This window comes from Lipotes vexillifer, unplaced genomic scaffold (genome assembly GCF_000442215.2).
Source record: "Lipotes vexillifer unplaced genomic scaffold, Lipotes_vexillifer_v1.1 scaffold44, whole genome shotgun sequence".
Classification (NCBI taxonomy): Eukaryota; Metazoa; Chordata; class Mammalia; order Artiodactyla; family Lipotidae; genus Lipotes; species Lipotes vexillifer.
The window spans coordinates 1,242,348-1,262,320 of NW_006787415.1; the positions used below are offsets into that span (position 1 = coordinate 1,242,348).

At 37.3% G+C, this 19,973-nt stretch overlaps 2 protein-coding genes across 2 annotated transcripts in view; both read left to right on the forward strand.

The window, feature by feature from the left end:
• The window catches only part of ADAMTS19 (ADAM metallopeptidase with thrombospondin type 1 motif 19), a 282,978-nt gene extending 279,798 nt beyond the window's left edge, over positions 1 to 3,180 (forward strand). The window contains exon 23 of the mRNA XM_007459995.1: positions 1,533 to 3,180. Within this exon, the coding sequence (XP_007460057.1) occupies positions 1,533 to 1,684 (152 nt within the window). The 3' untranslated portion in view covers positions 1,685 to 3,180. The remainder of the gene's footprint in view (positions 1 to 1,532) is intronic.
• Positions 3,181 to 9,652: 6,472 nt separating this feature from the next.
• Positions 9,653 to 19,973, forward strand: part of MINAR2 (membrane integral NOTCH2 associated receptor 2) — a 16,529-nt gene continuing 6,208 nt past the window's right edge. Inside the window, exon 1 of the mRNA XM_007459996.1 lies at positions 9,653 to 9,817. Coding sequence (XP_007460058.1) covers positions 9,653 to 9,817 — 165 coding nt within the window. The remainder of the gene's footprint in view (positions 9,818 to 19,973) is intronic.

The window sequence follows — 19,973 nt, forward strand, 5'->3', positions numbered from 1 at the left end:
TTAGTTACCCGTTTTACATATAGTAGTGTGTATATGTCAATCCCAGTATTCCAGTTTATCCCTCCCCCCTTTTCCTCCTTGGCATACTGAGTGAAGTAAGTCAGACAGAGAAAGACAAATATCATATGATATCACTTATATGTGGAATCTAAAAAAGTGGTACAGATGAACTTATTTACAAAACAGAAATAGAGTCACAGATCTAGATGAGTGAAGTGTCAGACAGAGAAAGACAAATATCATATGATATCACTTATATGTGGAATCTAAAAAAGTGGTACAGATGAACTTATTTACAAAACAGAAATAGAGTCACAGATCTAGAAAACAAACTTATGGTTACCAGGGGGGAAAACCTTCAGTTTCAATTTGTATGTATAATCTCCAGGGGATCAGTTTAATCATTCAGAATAATATTGCCAAAATGCAAGGAGCTAAATTGTCATAGATACTTTTCCAGGCATACAATTCAATCAAATGGAAAAGTTTGTGTTCTTCATGGAAATATAAAAATTCTCTTTTTTAAGCCAAATAATTAACATTTCTAAGAAATAATCAGTTCAAGTAGAATTAAAACTAGTTAAGACAAAAAGTTAAGCAATCCTAGAGCAGATGCTCTAAATCCTTGTATTCAAAAACAGCATAATCCCTTTCTCCAACAATTATTTGGAGTCCTTCTTGAAGTATCATGTGTCAGAAAATAATGAATTAAAAGGAGAATTTAATTAAAACTCCATTTTCTCTGTTCATTTTTTCTTGAAGGCACATCCCCAAACACAGAAGCACAGTGGTTGGAAAATCTTAAGGTTTTTAAACATAAATTAATGAATCATACTAGAATAGTGGCAAAAGGAACAGTTGTAGCAGAACTGCCTTTTATTATACATGCCAGAACACGCTATTTCTTCAGAAAAACTGGGGCCAAATCTACACGACTGAATTTTTTATACCAAGAGCTCATTTCAAGCACTTTATTGCTGTAAATTTTAGTCACTTTTGATAATCAGCTTTGATTTTAAGGATGCCTGAAATTGCAATTCTTAAATATCCCAGTTAGACATGTCTGCTATCTAGGAAACGAGGAATGTGAAATAAGTGAGCAGATTTTTGTTTTGCTATGTCTTTGCAATGTCATCCATAACAATACTTATTAATTGGTATTCTCTTAATGGTGGACATATTGAACACATTCCTTTTTCTTTTTAATCTCTCAACTAAAAATCCAAAAGAAGCTTAAATGAAAGCCATGAAATGGAAACTTAAAAGCCATTTGTAGTACACTTATTGGATTTGGGAAATCTATCTTTAATAAGTCTATAAAAGCTCATGAGTAAGACCATTATTCATTCACTTTACTCCTTTATTATAGGGGGTGTGTGTGTGTGTTTCTTTATCTTTTATGCTCCATGAGGTAATATACATGAGTCAACGTGTGTGTACAAAATCCCCCAACTTAAGTGATTGCTCTTTGTTTCTACTCATGACACCTAGTTTATCTCATGACACCTAGTTCCCTGTGTTCTGCTTCACAGCTGCTCTGACTTTCAAGTGCCTGGGAAATCAGTGGCCTGTGTACTGCCGGGTGATACGTGAGAAGAACCTCTGTCAGGACATGCGGTGGTATCAGCGCTGCTGTGAGACGTGCAGGGACTTCTATGCCCAAAAGCTGCAGCAGAAGAGTTGACCTCTAGCAGGCTGGCTGGCTAACAGCTCTTTGCAATTACATTATTTATAAACACACACTAGCATGTTTTTCAGACCAAATATTATCAGATTACATATAATTTAATCAAATTAATTTATTTTTTTGTCTGCCACACAACCAATATGGTGTTTGTTTTGGTTCTACACACATTTTGATTTATACTATATGGCTTCATAAATAATTTTATATAAATAAGTTGGATCCAGTTTCCGGAATAAAAATAAAAAGGGAAAAAGAAAAAAACTAAGATCTTTAGGCTTTAAAAAAAACAAAAAAAAAACATTTTTTTAAATTAGGGCCGTCTCTAAGATGCTACTCTCTCCCCGACAATACCATTGAGTTATCCAGAATGTATACTAATTTAGCATAATAGTTTAGTTATATATGGAGAGAAATCATTTTTGTTTTTTGGTATCCTGATGCAGAGCTAGCCCATTTTCTGTAATCTGCAGTAGATGTGTCAACATAACAAACCTCATAGTGTTGAACAGGTTTTTAGAGAATGTATTATGCATTGCATTCAGATTTAGAGATATCCATAGGAAAAATTCTACTGTAATTATAGCCTTATTTTAATAATGAAAAAGAAAGGTCAAAATAGAGACTTTGATCATGTTCATGAACATGTACTTGAACACAAGTATTGTAACAATGAAACACTGTAATGATTTACACTGAATCACCATTGCACTGTTGATATAGTGTAGAGAAACCGTTATAGAAATGGTAACATCCTACAAAAATGTGTATTATTTTAACATGTTGTCATTAGATTTTAGCTTTTTAAAATATTTTGAACAAAGAAAGCGTTGATCCCCTCATTTCCTTGTATCTTTTTAGCAGATCTATAAAAGAGTATAGAACTTAGCCTCACAAATCATAATGAGAAAATTTACTAGTTTTCAGTCTTTTCCCTAGAAACAAGGAAAAACAAAAAGCTTATAACACTGTGGTAGTTTCATTGTGTTTTTTCTTTCTAAAAATTAAAAAAGTTTTACAATTCTGTGAAACGTTTAAAAACCAGCTTAAAGGTTTTCTTGTGAGAAAATATTGTACATGATTCACATGATTTCTTAGATTTTTCAATAAAATATGTGAAACTTCCTGCTGGGAGGCAATTCTTCTGCTGAGAGGCAATTCTTCATGAGTCTCTCACATTTCCACATGTCTTGGCACTGTCTGCTTTTGTTCTGGAGTGTCTTCTAAAGGATGTTTGTGTAATGAATAGCCTTGGAAGGTAAAGATAGCGTCTTTTTTTGGAGCAAAGGGCAGACATTCTTATTTCTCATTATGAAAGTTTCAGGTTCCTTAAAATTGGGGTTCCTCTCCTGTAATACAGTTCACTGCATGTACAGGTACCGCCTTTCTCTCTTTGTGTCACCCTGTGGGAATTGGAGCTCAGGGAACCAGTGCAGGAAAATGCTGATTCTCTGGCTACTGCTGTTGCCACAAGTAATAAAGTCCTTTGTCTCTAACCCAGGAATTTTACGTCTTCTGCCCTGAAAGTGTGGCAGGCCAACTTTCTAGAATTGCAAGTAGAGTAAAGCCTCAAAGTCTTCACAGTTCTTGACACCCTCATTAGTATTCCCTCATTAGTATTTTCACCTTCATGTTCATATGGGGCACAGTTTGTTTCTAGACTGTCCCTTACTATGGATATCCTTTAATTGTTGAAATATAAAATCAACCAGTATCAACACATCTTAGGTAAGATAGTAGGGGAATGAGAAAGGGAAAAATTACATAGGAAGCGGAGACATTCTTAATCCATCCCTTGATTCCTGAATCCATGAATTGGTGTAGAACTACCACCATTTATTGGTCGATGAATTAGGCCCTATACAACATCTTAGAGGACCTCCAAAATGTTTTCACCCAGCTGATGCCAGAATTGATTATTTGGGGGGAGAAAAGATGTTGCATCATTCTGTCAGGCCATCTGTTCAGGGTGATGGGGAACATGGTAATACCAGCGATTCACTTGAGCATGGGCTCACTGCCACATTTTTTTTAACTGTAATAGGAATTCTCTGAACAGAAACAATATCTTATGGAATACCCTATCAGTGAACGAAGCATTTGGTAAGTTCATGGATGCTATTTTGGCAGAAACTTTGCAGGCTGGGGAGGCAAATCCATAATCAGGGTATGTGGCTATTTCTGTGAGAACAGTCTATTGCCTGTTTGGTGATTAAAGTGATCTAATATAATCTTACTGTAATCAAGGTGTTTTGGCTGCCTTGACAAGGACTTGGGAGGAGCATGGTTTGAAAATTGGTGACAAAGGAGTTCTGAGGAAAAGATATGTGAATAACATATATTCCATTTGACTGCTCACCAAAGAGTACCCTCAGGAGAGAGGACTCAGTCGTCAGTTGGATAAGATGATGGTTTCTGTGTATGTTGGCCAATCTCTTTCATCAGCCACCCTTGTCCTTGCCCAGTGAGCCCAGGAACAGAGACAGTGGTGGCAGGACTGGAGATGATGTGTGGGTTCAGCCATGTGAACCACCACTCACCAAGGCCAGTCTAGCTACAGTCACTGCTGAGGGCTCAACCTAACAATAGCAGAGAAAATATTATTTCCCAATATTGGCACCATTCTATGGAAGGACCAGCCCACCGCCTTGATTGCAGTAAGATTACATTAGATCACTTTTATCACCAAACAGGCAGTAGTTTGTTCTCACAGAAATAACCACTTACCCTGATTATGGATTTGCCTCCCCAGCCTGCAAAGTTTCTGCCAAAACAGCATCCATGAACTTACCAAATGCTTCATTCACTGATAGGGTATTCCATACGATATTGTTTCTGTTCAGAGAATTCATATTACAGTTTTAAAAAAATGTGGCAGTGAGCTCATGCTCACGTGAATCGCTGGTATTACCATGTTCCCCATCACCCTGAACAGATGGCCTGACAGAATGATGCAACATCCTTTTTCCCCCAAATAATCAATTCTGGCATCAGCTGGGTGAAAACATTTTGGAGGTCCTCTAAGATGTTGTATAGGGCCTAATTCATCGACCAATAAATGGTGATATTTCTACAAGGAAGTTTTGACATCTCAATTTCATTCAGTGCAGACCACCACTGGGTCCAGTTTTCAGTCATATTGTTAGAGTTACTCCCAGACATGTGAACTAACACTTTGAATCAAGAATCTCTGCTTAGTGAACCCATATCAAAAACATTTAGGTTAATAGAATATTGTATTCCTTTTGTCCTAATATAACACCATTAAGAAACATCCTCATACATATATCTTGGGTTTCAGTTAATGTGAATTGGTGAAATCCTGCAGTTCCTTTGGCATGTATGGTAACACCTTAAAGTCATACTTTTTACCTGGTTCTGGATCTTCCAGGACTTGAATCTGGATGTGGATTTAGAAGACATCACAGATGGTAAGACATCAGCAGTACAGTTTAAAAGGTTTTATTTCAAGGCAGTCATAAAAGCTTTCTGGTTCCCAACTTAGACCTTGAGCTGTGAATGTAAAACCCCAGGCTTATCATTCTCTTTCTGTAAGTTCTCCAGCTGATTTAGAAGCAATGAATCAACCCCACGGTCTTATTCTCTTTGCTTCTATGGAAAATTTATATTGCAGCAGGTACTTCGTAACCTAGGGCCTTGCTTTCTCTAGGCACTTCACTCCAGGTAACTATAGGTGAGAGTTTTTATAACCATTCTGCCCCTGTATGTCATGGATGACCAGGGTCCCACTTACTACTGGTCATTAATGCCTTTAAGTCTAGTCATATCAGAGAACTAATTCCAGATTCCATTTTTAAAATTCTGTTCCTTGGAAGCACTTCTGACACCAGTAGTTGCCAGATCCAATCAGCAAAGCCGTGATAGAGGATAATAGGTTTGAACTCAAACAACAGCAGGAGGACCCTGGAAGTGAAGGTCTGTAAGAGCAGTTGGAGGATCAGAGCAGTCACCAATCTGAGCAGCCAGGCACAGCCAGGTAAGTTTAACGATAAAGGGGTAATTTGTGAAGATGTCTGTGAGATACTGTTGCCTCTGTGTAGCTTCCTCCTTTACAGGACCAGTGCCAACACTGGGTAGTGGATCTAAGTTTCCTGGCGGTCAACAGGACCAACAGTTGGAAATAAGAAATGGGCATAGAGCTCAGGAGAGCAAGGCAATCTAGAACTTGCCAAGTCCCTATGCCTCTGTCACGATATCTGATTGCAAAAAGAATTGCAGATTAATGGATGCTGCTTCCATTGTGCCTTCCAAATTTCATGCCAGTTTCTCTTTCAGCTTCTTCTAACCCAGACTCACACAAAGAAGGATATTCTGGGAAATGGAGTCTGCTTTTTAACTGTGGATAATAAAACTTTAAATTTTTTTCTCCAGTTTGCTTTATATCAGAGATGGCTGAAATGAAAACCCATTACTTATTCACTCTTAAAATAATAGCGAACCTTTTTTAAGCACTTAATATATGCTAAGCATTCTTTTAACCAGTTTACCTATTAAACCTCACAGCACCCTCATAAGGGACCATTAATATCTTCACGTTGTAGCTGAGGAAACTGAGGACCAGAGACATTCAGCAACTTGCTCAAGAGCACTGTTTGGTTGGATGTATCACTCTGACCTCAAATTCTGTGCACTTAGTTAACGTGATTGCCTCCCTCGTTCATCAGTTTTGATAATGTTATGTAATAGATGCCCAATGATTTATAACCTAATCACAGGCTTTCTTTGTAATCAAACTATTCGAAACTGTCCAAATTCAAAGTCAGATAATTTGATGAACCCCAACTGCTCATGTGGACATCATCCAGGCTTTTCAGATGGAAATACTTTCAGATATTTCAGTTGGTTATTTGCATAAGAAAAAGAAAGGAAAGAAGGAAGAAAGGAAAGGAGGGAGGGAGGAAGGGAGAGAGGATGAGAAGAAAAGAAAATATGGTTAATTAATATGCAGACAGTTTTGCCTAGTGAACTGTATTTCTATTTTTATAATTCTCACGGTTCAAAAGATAATAATTCTGGGTCCAAATCCAAGGGATAATGATGCTTTTTTTAAAATTTGCTATAAAGAGAGAGAACAAATGATTACATGCATGGTAAGAGTTGAGAAGCCCCAGATATCCAGATTTCCACCAGATTGTTCCTGTAATATAACTATTTATATTTATTTATACTCTTTGGCACTCTAGAATGAAGGTGTTAGTGACAGCAAAGAAATAGAACTCCTAAGACAGTATTTGTCCATTCACTGTCAGGTAAGTTTTTTGTAGAGTTAAAAGGACAACAGTGAAATGGGTGTTATGTGATCTAATAAATTTGGCAAATGCTAGCGTTAATGAAGCAGAACTTCTCAGAGTCTTCCATGTGAGTTTGTGCGTTATAAACTACCAGAAGAGAATACAGAGTATGTCATAAATATTTTTGGCGATGGAATTCTTTTTTCACTGGGCATCGTTGATTGAAAAACAGAGCACTAAGCCATTTTTTTAATCAAATTTAATTGGATTATCAATTTCCAACCAGAGGGCTGTGGAAGAGACAAGAGCCACCATTATTGATTGAGTGAAGGGCTTTATGAGGTTCTTAGGACAGGACTCAAGTGAGGAAGGAAGCATCCAATAGGGCTGCTCATTTGTAATGTATCCAGTATAGGGGCTCATAAAAGAAAAGGGAAAAATATATTATCAAACAAAAGATAGAGTATAAACAAATCACTCTGAAATTTCAAAAGAGGGAAAAATCATTTCCCCTACTAGAGAAAATATGTAAAGTTTTTGTGAAAGGCTAGGTATCAGCAATGGCCCGTGAAGTATGAACAGGAGGTGGTCAAAATCCAGAGTTGGGAAGAAATGTTACCAGGCAGAAGGACTGGTGTCAGCAGAGGTGTGATTTGGGGGTGAGGAGGGGGTGGGGTTTGGCCAGTAGCAGGAGAGGGAGTAGTAAGCTTGATTTCCTGATTATCAGTCATGTAGGCTACCCATAGCGACAGTAGTAAGAAGTAAGAACTGATGGTTTTTGGGGTGACAGTAGACAGGATGGTGGGAGAATGTGGAGAGTTAGAAACTGAACTTGTAGACAGGAGATAGTATACAAACCTCTGGGCATCTAAAGCACAGTGGAGGAATCTAAAAGGAAGGACGCCTAAGGAAAACTGAAGGCTCATTTCACCTACCTCATACTTTGGCTAAGGAAAACTTCTAATCAAATATATTTGGATCTGGGTATTGTGTCTCCACTTGGCCAATATAGAGAGCCAAAGAGAAGTAAGGTTCTTCTTGAAGATGTGTGTTATTCCCCAAAGAATCTTTTAGGAAAAGCAAACAGCCCAAGAAATATTTGTTCATTAGATGTGTTCTGGCAGCAGCCAGAAAAATCCAGAAAGTCCTAAGTACACGCACATACACATAACACACTTGATTCTTCAAACACTTGTGATTTAACTCTTTTGTTATCAACTGTCATTATGAAGTACCTCTTTCTCCAGTAAGTGTATTGATAAAAACCACTCAAACTTATTTCAAATATTGTAAGACAGTGATAGAGTTTGGGTCTAAAAATTCTTACAGAAAACATTGGTTGTTTAATCCAGTTTGCAACTACCAGTAGGAAAGATGATTTTTTAACAGCCTCATGCTTTTTGTTGTAAAGAAGGTAAGTACTCTCTAGTGTCTTGCTTGATTCAAGAACATCCTAGCTGCCGAGTCCAATAAGCTATAGTGCACTCTTCTGAAATCTGGTGCTGATATATTCCACACGTGACCTCATTTCCTCTGTAAGAAAATCCTTCCTGCGTGCACTCTTCTGAAATCTGGTGCTGATATATTCCACACGTGACCTCATTTCCTCTGTAAGAAAATCCTCCCTGCTGAATCAGATGGGTTTACAGAGGCACAAACATAACAACCTATGTCTTTTAAAAACTGCTGATGTGTCTGTCCTATGCCTTCTCAAGAGTGGAAATGTTCCCTCTTTCTCTAGATGAAAATCCATACTTTCCCGGTGAGAAGTATGGTTTGCCCAAGGCAGAGTGGCTTGTAATGAGAGAGCTTATCTCCCTTAAAGTCGTCATCACTTCCTGGCTTAAGATGCCATCCACAGCCTCACTCCCACCTCGGCACCCTGAGTAGCAGGTGGGTTCACTTAGGACAGCACGTCATCCAAACCCAGCAGCCATGTTCTCCTTTGGTTCCAAATGTACTTTGTAAACACCAAGACCCCATCACAGGAGTTTATACAGCTAGGAACAGAGTCAAAGAGACCTCAGATAGAGAATGGGTCAAAGCAGTAGTTTGGGGCACTAAATTACTGTAGCAAACTATCAAATTCTTGCCATTTCCCTACTCGAGCTGAAGCTGACAACCTAAACACGGTTAGATTTCACATGAGCCTGAGACTCTGGGAGTCAAAACATGAGAAGAAACAAGATCCCACGTATCACATGTGAGGCTGTGCAGGCAGAGCCAAGTCAGCTGGGTCAGCTCGGCAATGTTCAGAGAGAAATATTAAGTAATGTCTCCCTACAGGTGATTGTTTCATGTGCTCCAAACTGTGGACTGTAACCCTGAAATTCTGGCAGCCTTATCCAAAGAGTAGTTCCTCTTAAACTGTTATTCCTAACTCTGTATGGAGAGACATTACGTGCTACACATACCTAATTTTGGTATCCCATCCAATTTAATGCTTGTGGGCCCAACTGTTCCATCAAGCACTCTAAATGCACGTGCACACGCGAGCGTGCGTGCGTGTGTGTGTGCGTGTGTGTGTGGTGAAAGGTAAGGGAGCATGCTACATTGTTCCTGTGTGTGGATGTGTCATTTCAAGAGTAGTTTCTTAGCACAGCCCAGAGACCTGGTTTCAGATGCCTGTCAGGCATTCTCAGGCTCATTAATAATGGACAGCTCTGACAGCAGCAGCCTTGCTTGCCTTTGTTTTCCACCGTAGATGAAGGGAGACATGGATCTCTCTGTTTTACCAAATAACAACCATCCTGACAAATTCCTGCAGCTTGACGTGAGGTCTTTAATGAGGAACTCAGCCCTTCTTCAGGCCAGTCTGGTGAAGTTTCCGGGAGGGAATTACCCTGCTGCACAGCACTGGCAAAACCTCATCTACTCACAGGTAAGATCTGGGAGCACATAAATATGCGGGCCGGGGCTTGCTTCTTTCTCATTATTGGCCATTTCATCATTTGTGCAAAAAGAAAGCTATAGGGAGCAGAGTACAAAGTAGCTGCTCACACTTGCCATAGAAAAGGTCTTTCTCTCTTCCTTAACATAAGGAGACTTTCTCTGATCACTTTATAAATTCTGTGAATTTTCCCAACCATTCGTTTTTCTCCAAGCACTAGCTTCTCAGCCTGTCATTTTAGATTTTGCCTAGCCCTCATTTTATACCTTCCCTTCAAATTTTTTCAAATCAATTACTATATTTGCAAATGAGGCTCTGGGGGGGAACCCTACCTCTATCTTTTGGGTAGTCTAAGCATAAAGCATCAGAAGCTTACATTGTGTGGGCTCAGGCATGGCCTCTGAGAAAACTGAATCTTGCTTCTGCCTCATTTAGACAGACTCCCTTTCATTTCATGCACAAGAGACTCAAACAGTGGAACAATGGCAACCTAATGATGGAAAGAAAGAATACAGAGAGAACTCTCCACCTGGGAAAGGTGCTGGCTGTTATTTTAGAGGTTCTTTTTTTTCCACAGGTGTCCATGTGGGCAAGACTTAACAATCAACCTTCAAACCCAGACTTCATTTCTTACTTTCTTCTTTTGCATCTTCCTTCTTTTTGCTAACCAAAGGAGAAGAATAAAACTGTGATAAGTTCCATGTGCTGAAATAAACATAAATAAACTTGACTGTTGCACAGCTCATGAAACAGGAATAATCTTTGTTTAAGATGTGAGGGCTAATGGGGTTAAGGGTTAGTCAATTTAGAAACAGGAAGAAGCATGTCATTTCAGAACAGATGTGACTGACCTGCAAACCCCTGCAAATCATTAAATCCTTTGGAGTGGCTCAAATTCCCTAAACAGAAATTTGTTTTCTTTTAAGAAACAGTTGCTACTCATGAGTCCTGGTGTAAAGTGACTCCTTTGTGGTGTGTTTGTGGGCTCCTCGGGACCTTTATCATGAGATCATTCAAAATCAAGTACACTTGGATGATTATGTAAGTGTTTCCTCCATCTATGAGGATTTTAATTTATTTCCATTGTAAGGCAACCTATTATGAAAACTAACTTTTCAAAAATTTTACATCCTTCCCTTTTGTAATCCTCAAAACCCATCCATACACACCTTTTTGGTGGTTGCTTTTTTTGGTTTTGTTTAAGTTAAATGTGATGAAATTTCTCCTTTGTCTTATTGTTTATATCATGGAATAAAATGATTCAAAACTCAATTCAGAGAACCTTGGCCCTCCTGTGCTATGAAGTTTAGTCTAAGAAAACATATCCAGTAAATTCCTTTGAGGTTGGAACACATCGATCTAACATCTTTTGTTTAGTACTGGAGCTGACCTATTTCCTTCATGTGGAACTTCACAGTTTAAAGCTCTGTTGAATGTTGTTCCTAAACCTGAATAAAATGCAAATTTTTAAAGGACATCTCTTTCAACAGGCCCTGATGTGTTGATAGTTATTCAGGGCAAACCAAGAAGGTAAAATTCTGCTTCATATGTCTTTGAATATGTTATCGGTAATTATAAACTATAGATAAACTTTATTAAGTTATACTTTTACCCTAAAATAAAATGTTAAATGATTGAATAAATATTTCAGTTCAATATACTACTGAAATAATGCTTGGAGAGAAGGAGTAAATCAATTACAAATTTAGTTAGTTGAGTAGGTATGGCACAGATTATGAGTGAAAACAATTATATTCGCTACATTAGATTGCAATATGTCAATAAGTAATTCTTCTCTCCTTGACTGGATCTTAAAATCCAGGAGTGATATATTCATTGGCAAAAAAGTAAATCTAAAAGAAATGAACATATAAAAGTTTTAAGAGGGCTTCCCTGGTGGCGCAGTGGTTGAGAATCTGCCTGCCAATGCAGGGGACACGGGTTCGAGCCCTGGTCTGGGAAGATCCCACATGCAGCGGAGCAACTGGGCTCATGAGCCACAACTACTGAGCCTGCGCGTCTGGAGCCTGTGCTCCACAACAAGAGAGGCCGCGATAGTGAGAGGCCCGCGCACCGCGCTGAAGAGTGGCCCCCGCTTGCCACAACTAGAGAAAGCCCTCACACAGAAACGAAGACCCAACAGCCAAAAAAATAAAAATTAATTAATTAATTAATTTAAAAAAATGTTTTAAGTAGCTGTGGTGATACCTGGAATAAGGCACTGAATATACCAGGTGAATTTAGGTGTTAGGGATGCAGAAGGTGTCAGGCAGCTGTTAAATAGTTCTTAATTTAAAACCCTTGCTCTGTTGGCTTAATGTCTCATTCTGCTAGGGAGACATTATGCCAATTGGGAGAACATTGAATAAAGAGATTTGAAACTTGGTTTCTTGTCTCAAATCCACAATAAACCAATTTGAGAGACATAAATTATGGCCCTTATTCAGTCCATGCCTTAGTATTTCCATTTGCAAAATTAGGGTATTGCTCATTTTATGTATTTCCTTAAAACTGAGAGCAAATAAAATAAGGTAAAAACAATTGACAGGGTTTCTTATAAGAGTGTAAGAAATGTGTATCATCATCATCATCATCATCATCACTTGCCATTATTCCAAAATGTGTTAAAATTACCCTATCATTAGAATTTGGAAAATAGCCGATAATACCACTTGCATTTTTTGACGTACACGGTGGAGGCAGGGGGGTATATGTGCGTGTAGGTGTTAGAGGATGTAGTCAATACATTTGTCAAGCTATGTGGCTAACTCAAGCAGTTAGATTTTATACTCCCGTGAAATCCACACAAACTTCAGGTTTGTGTCAGCTTACCCTTTGGTCTCATACCCTCCATGTGCATGGTGTTGAGAATTCAGACTACCTCATGGAATGTCAAAGGACTCAGCCTACAAACATTGCCTTCAACGTTGGTAGTAACTCAGCAGTTAAAACAAAGATCTCCTAGGGACTTGCCTGGCAGTCCTGTAGTTAAGACTCTGCACTTCACAGCAGGTGCCACAGGTTTGATCCCTGGTCAGAGAACTAAGATCCTGCATGCTGTGTTGCATGGCCAAAAATACCAAAAAACAAAACAGAGTACTGTATTTATATCCATAATTTATCTTTTAAGCTTTTTTAAAATTCACATTCCACCTTCAGAGGCAATTCTCTAAGCCGTTTTACACAAACGGAAGCAATACCGTACGTATAGAAAAGTAAGCACAGATGTCCTGAGGCACACCAGTATCTCCAGACACTGTTCATTCCCTCTATGTGGATACACAGGTCACCTGTATTTGCAGGGAGAGAGTACAAGCAAATATTTCTTGATTCCACTAGATTTATACTTCTTAAATTCTTTCAACTAGAGAAACAAAGAAGCTTCCTAATAAATTTCTTTTCAGTGCAATGAACAAACTTTTGCCAAAACCTAATGTTTCTGGTTGTTAAAATAATTTGGGGCGTGTATCTGATGAAGGCATTTGGAATTGTATCCCAAATATTTCTGCGAATCCCTTTATAAAACGAGGTAATAAAAGGAAAAAGTTGATTCCTTTTTTTTTTGGTATAAATGATAAAACATGTTTTTTCAGATATTGTGGTGGGATTTTTTTTTTTCTGATTAGCAGTTAGACTTCAGAATCTTTTCAGGTTAATCTATTTCTTATATCTTTTCCTGGCTTCCATCACATCTGTTTGAGAACCCAGGGGATTTCTGTACTAAACATGTGAACTGGAACAAAAGACCAAGGGTAAGGAGGTTGCTTTTCCCTTGGTTTCTAGACAATGTCATTTACTGGGTGTATTTCCTAATCACCTTTCCTCACTTTTTTTTCAGTCTTATAACTCTTTTCCCCTTAAATTCTAATGTCTCTTCTTTCTATCTCAGTTTTTTTGTTGTTTTTTTTTTTTTTTTTGGTATATCATAACTGTATTTCACAATCTGTCTCTGAACACATGTCATGCCTTCTCCTGGACTGTCTCTATTCCCAATACCCCATTTCCTATTTCAAGAAAAAACAGCCTCCTATGTGCAATAGGCTCCCGTTTTTAAGCTTATATTTGGGCACATGTTATAGGACTTTTGAGGTACTTAATTTATTGTCTAGTAAGTAGATTGAGGAGCATCACTGAGCTGCTCAGGCAATTATCAGGACATGATTTATCAAGTTGTGCTAAATTTACACAGTTCACAAAATCTCCATTGGGGTCAGAAATTCACCCTTGGATGGTATGCTGCCAGAAGCATTACCCACTTTGTCCCATCACACTGCTCCCAGATGAGACCCAAATGGCCCTGGCACTGAAACTGTATTAAAAGCACTGTGTGTGTCACAGGAACACATGTGGGACTCCAGAGCCCTGGTTACTTGGAGAGGAAGGCAGGAGAGGGGGTTAAAGAGAGGTTTGGGTCAGACCAGGAAGGCTTCAGAGGGTGTTGTCTAGATTTTTAAATTTTATCCTGAAAATTTGGAGGGGTTGATGAAAAATTTTAAGCAAGAGGATCACATGATCAAATTTGTGTTTCATAAAGGTAACCATTCTAGCAATTTGGAAAACAGAATTATTGTGGTCAGTGGGGAGCTGCTTTCCAAGAAAAGTTGTCTGTGGGCTCACATGTGCAATATAAACAAAATGCCTTGTTTGCATTATGATTATCATAGGAATTACATTGTATGTATAGACCAAACTGGGGAAATGGAAGTCTTTATGATCTTGATTCTCCCAGTTCATGAACATGGTATATATTTCCATTTATCATGCTCTTCATATAGCCTTGAATTATGTCCTATAATTCTCCACATAAAAGTTTTGCATATAGTTGTAAGGTTTATATCTAAATACTGATAGTAATTACTGATCTTAAGAATAGGACCTTTTAAATCATGTTTTATAATAAAGTATTACATATGCTATTGATTATTGCATATTGATTTTGAATCCAGAAATTGTATTAAAATCTATTTTACTTTGATGGTAAATATCCCTGTAGATAATCATGTCATCTACTGTTTTGTTTCATTATTTACAAACCTTATTCCTTTGATTTATTTATTTAATTTTTAGTGTATTGCTCAGAACTTCGCAATAACGTATGAATGTTTGTGATTACTGGCATCCTTGTATTAATTCTGAAACCAAGATAAATGCTTCTGATGTTTGAACCATTAAGTAAACAGTGCCCTGGAAGTTTTGGGAAGATTCTCTTAGTTTAAGAAAGTTCCCTACTATTTCCATCTTGCTAGGAAATTTGCTCTAAATATGTTTAAATATTTTCCAAATATTTTTCAGAATGTACTGAAAACTTCTATGTTGTTTCTTTCCTGATAATTGGTGAGTCACATTAATCTTCGAATATTAAACCATCCTCCTGGTAAAACATCCTTTTCTGGTATAAATCTTTCCTATCCTAGTATATAAAATATACATATTGTAGGATTCTGTTTAGCAATATTTTATTAATGATGTTTTCATTTATGTTTATAAGAGAAATTGGCCTATAAAAAATTACCTTTTCTATTACCTACTGCCCTTGTCTGGAGTTTATACCAACTTCATAAAATGAGCTGAAGAGTATTCCTTGTTTTTCTATATTTTGGAAGAGTTCAACAAGATAGAAATGAGATAGAAATAAGATAGAAATGATCTGTTTCAAGAATGTCTGAGTGCTGATTACAACACTCATTCAGCCTGGTGTTCCTAAACCTGTGTATGGTTGGGGTCGATTTTAAACTATTGATTCAGTTAGTCAAATGATCACTGGTTTATTAACATTTCCTATTTTTTCCTTAATTAAACTTTGTAAGTTATATTATGTGGGAAATCGCCCAATTGCATGTAAATTCTTACAGTTACTCATATTATACTCCTATTACAGTTCTTAATCTGTGCTATGTAACTTCTCATGTTCCTTTTACATTTCTAACATTGTGAGTTTGTATCTTTTTTTTTTTTTTTTTCCGGAGAAGTATTACCAGAGATATTTTTAATCGGTTTAGCCTTTTCAGAGAAATAGCTTTCAATATGGTTGATTCTCTCCGTTGTATATTTGGGTTATTTTTCTTCATAATATTTATTGATTTCTCTTTCTATCCTTATTATTTCATGTTCACTATTTTCTTAGATTTACTCTGCGGTTTCCTTTTAAGGCTCTGAATTAGATGTTTATTACTTCATTAATTTTCTCATTCTGCTTTTATAATGTGAGCATATATGCTTATAATACTCCCTCAAAAGCTATTTCAGCTCCAGTTTTCATTTTCATTCTGCCTGTTTTTAAATTCCCATCATTTATTTGAAATGTGTTTTAATTTCTACAAAATATGGTAATTTACATTATCTTTTTGATATTAATGTCTAAATTTCTAATAAGTTGTCTGTGATCAAAGAGCATGATCTATATAATATTGAATGTTTGAAATTTCTTTTAGAGTCCCGGACATTACCAATTTTTGTAAATATTCAATGTATTTTTAAAATGAGTATTTTTAGTCATTGAATAATGACATCAATGTCTTTGATCAAATGTGTTAGTTTCATTGTTCAAACCCTCTTTATATTTAATAAGTGTTTTATCTGCTTGGTAAAAAATTATATGTATAAATTTCTCCTAGTTATCTCAAGTTTTACTTTATATATTTGAGATTATTTTACTAGAGGCATACAAGTTTAGAAATATTATATTTTACTGATTATGCCTACATTTATTCATTTTCCACCAACACTTTCTTCACCTAACAAAGTCTTTTACCTGAAAGTTTATTTTGTCTGATTTATATACTTTCTTAGTAGTTAGTCAGGCTAAATTATGTGGTGGAAACAAATATGCCCAAATTCTTAGTGACTTGACTCAATAAAATGTATCTGTCATTCACACAAGATGTTGTGGGTGGGAAAATTATCCTAGTGGCTTGCTTCCAAGTGGAACCCAGACTGTTCCTTTTTGAGGCTCTATTATATCAGAATTTTTATGATGCTTGTAGCTAGAAAAGAGAGAAACTAAGCCAAGGATCAGGGATTTTAGGGGTCAAGCCTATGTCCCAAACTAGCTGTTGTATGCCCATGAAGAAGAAATGGGTTTGCTGAGCACCTAGCCAGATTCTGCCACAGTCTATCATTCTGTTAAACATATATATACTTATATATTTCATCTTCCTACACACAGCATTCATCCTTCCCCAGAGGTACTAACACCAAAGTGAGCCAGTCACTACATTTAGCAGATGTCTCAACCATATCATCCTATAATCTTTGTTGGAATAGGAACGGGATCACTACAGTAATTCTTCCTTTCTGAATGGGAAAAATGAAAGACGACAGACACTACCCAAAGTAATTCTGAGATTCCACTGAAAATAATGTGTGTGGGTCTCCTTCCTTGAAGGTGGGGAAGGTGGATTAGGCCATGATTCTGCTTTTTAGAAGACTTCCTGCTGCATTGTTCTCTAAGGTCCCCAGTCCTACCCACTAGGAAGCTGCCCCTTGTTCATCATTCTCTTTTGCCATATCAGAGTGGGCCCTCCCTTGAGGCTGTAGAAGCTTCAAAATTTACTCTTATTTATGGATCTTTGGAGGCATAGGGTTATTGTTTTGTTTTATAATTTTGAACAATCAAAAGCTTTTAGTTCTAAGCTTGTGGTTTCTTTGATGATACATATCTTATAAAACTTAGTGTGAGCTATTTATTAATGTAATCATATCTATTTTGTTGCGGTCAGGTCTATAGGTCAGTAAACACACCTTAAGTTCTCTTAAGGCATAGCTCTCAAGTAGGCTTTTTTCTTTTATTTGGCTGCGTCGCGAGGGCTTCCCTCTGCTGTGTCGGGTCTTCGTTGTAGCTTTCGGGCCTCTCTCCTGTCACAGGCTTCTCTCTACTTGTGGGGTGTGGGCTCCAGGGCACGTGAGCTCTGTAGTTTGCGGCACACAGGCTCTCTAGTTGAAATGCGCAAACTCAGTAGTTGTGGCACATAGGCTTAGTTGCCTTGCAGAATGTGGGATCTTAATTCCCAGACCAGGGATCGAACCTGCGTCGCCTGCATTGGAAGGCGGGTTCTTTACCACTGGACCACCAGGGGAGTCCCTCAACTAGGCTTTAATTGTTTGCTTTTCTACCTCCATTTCTCCATCCTTTAACTCAATGACAAACACCTGGAGGCAGTCAAGAATAATAGTTTTGGAACCACACCCTAACAGGACCTTTACCCTGAGTCACTTCGTTCAGCTAAGAAGTTTGTTTTTATTTTTTAATGTTTCATTTGATTTTTCTATCTATCTATCTATCTATCTATCTATCTATCATCTATCTATCTATTTATTTATTTATTTATTTATTTATTTATTTATTTATTTATTTATTTATTTATTTATGCCTGCATTGGGTCTCTGTTGCTGTGAGCGGGGGCTACTCTTTGTTGCAGTGCACGGGCTTCTCATTGCGGTGGCTTCTCTTGTTGTGGAGCACAGGCTCTAGGGAGTACATGCTTCAGTAGTTGTGGCTCACAGGCTCTAGAGCACAGACTCAGTAGTTGTGGCACACAGGCCTAACTGCTCCGCGACATGTGGGATCTTCCTGTACCAGGGATCGAACTCCTGTCCTCTGCATTGGTGGGCGGACTCTCAACCACTGCGCCATCTGGGAAGCCCCCAGCTAAGAAGTTTTAATCTGCTTTTTTTTTTCCTCAATCCATTTTTTTAAATGATTCTATATCTTAGTGTTTGAGGTCTATAAACAGTCAGGTTTTTAACAATAGAAGGCATCAAATTTCCAGAGTTTCTCTACTCTTTCTTCTTGCAAACTATTCAGTTCTTTCTCTAATGTCATCTTTTTCTTGTATTACACCAGTACTGTGTTCCTTGTACATAAATGCTCTGATTATTTATAATACCTCTCATACAGCTACAGGGGATTAGATTCCAAATGACCACAGATGACACTTATACCAAACATTTTTCACTGTATTATGTGAATAACCATCAATCCAGCTTCCAATATCCCTTTCATCCCTTTCCACTTCTTGACTGCTAAGCCAATGCCCACATTTGTAGAATTTCAAGGTATCACTTTCTGTATTAAGGAATGTAGGCTAGGCTACACTGTAATGACAAAATATCTCTAACTAAAAAGAAGAAAAGCATTCTTGTGCATGTCTGAGGAAGGGCAGATGGGTTTGGGGGGCAACTCTTTTCCAAGCAGTATCCTAGGGCTTGAAGTTCTTTCATCTTAAAACTCTGCCATCTCAGAATCCATGCTTACAGTGACACAAAAATGGAAAGTGAGGAAGAGTGAGCCAAAAGTCTTGTTGGAGAATTCAGGGGCTCAGCTTGGAAGTGGTCTCTGTTACTTTTGTCCACACATCATCAGAAGAGCTGGCCCCAGTTTAACTTCAAACAGCCTAATAAAGGCAGTCATCCCTTGTACTCAGGGAAAACAAAATTGCTGAGTATTTAACCAGTCAAATACCAGATCTTGTTTCTTTATATTTGCCTGCTATATCTTTTTTTATACTTTCACTCTCACTTTTTCTGAGTCCTTATATTTTGGGTATTTCTCTTGTAAATATTATATAATTAAATTTAATTTTAAAAATCTGATATGACAGTCTATCATTTAAATAGAGGGTTTAGTCTATTTACACTTAACATGATTATTTCAAAATTTTTTCTATTTTCCTAAGACTTCCTCCTCTATATTCTTTGTTTCAGGTTTCTTACCTTTTAGATTAATTTTCCTTTATCCTTTTTCTTCTGATCTACCAATTTAGAAGCTATACATTCTTTCTCTATTTTTTAGTAATATCTCAATACTCTCACTGAAGTGATTTCTTAAAATTTCCTAATTAAATATATCTGTTAAACTTTTAACTGTACAGTTTCAGTTTTCTTTTATCTTAAAACTCACAAATTAGTGGTTATTCTTATTTCTATTTTACCATAAAATCAGTGCTTCCTTAGATTTCTGTATATATTTGTCAGTTTTTTCTTTCCTTTTTTTTCCTTTGTTTTGCCTAGCATTCCTTCCTGCCTCTTAATCTTTCATTCTATTATCAGGTTTCTTCTTACTGAAGTACATTTTTTAGAGATTCCTTCTGTTTTGGCCTATTAATTGTATATTCTCAGTGTTTATCTGAAAGTCTTCTATATCACTCTT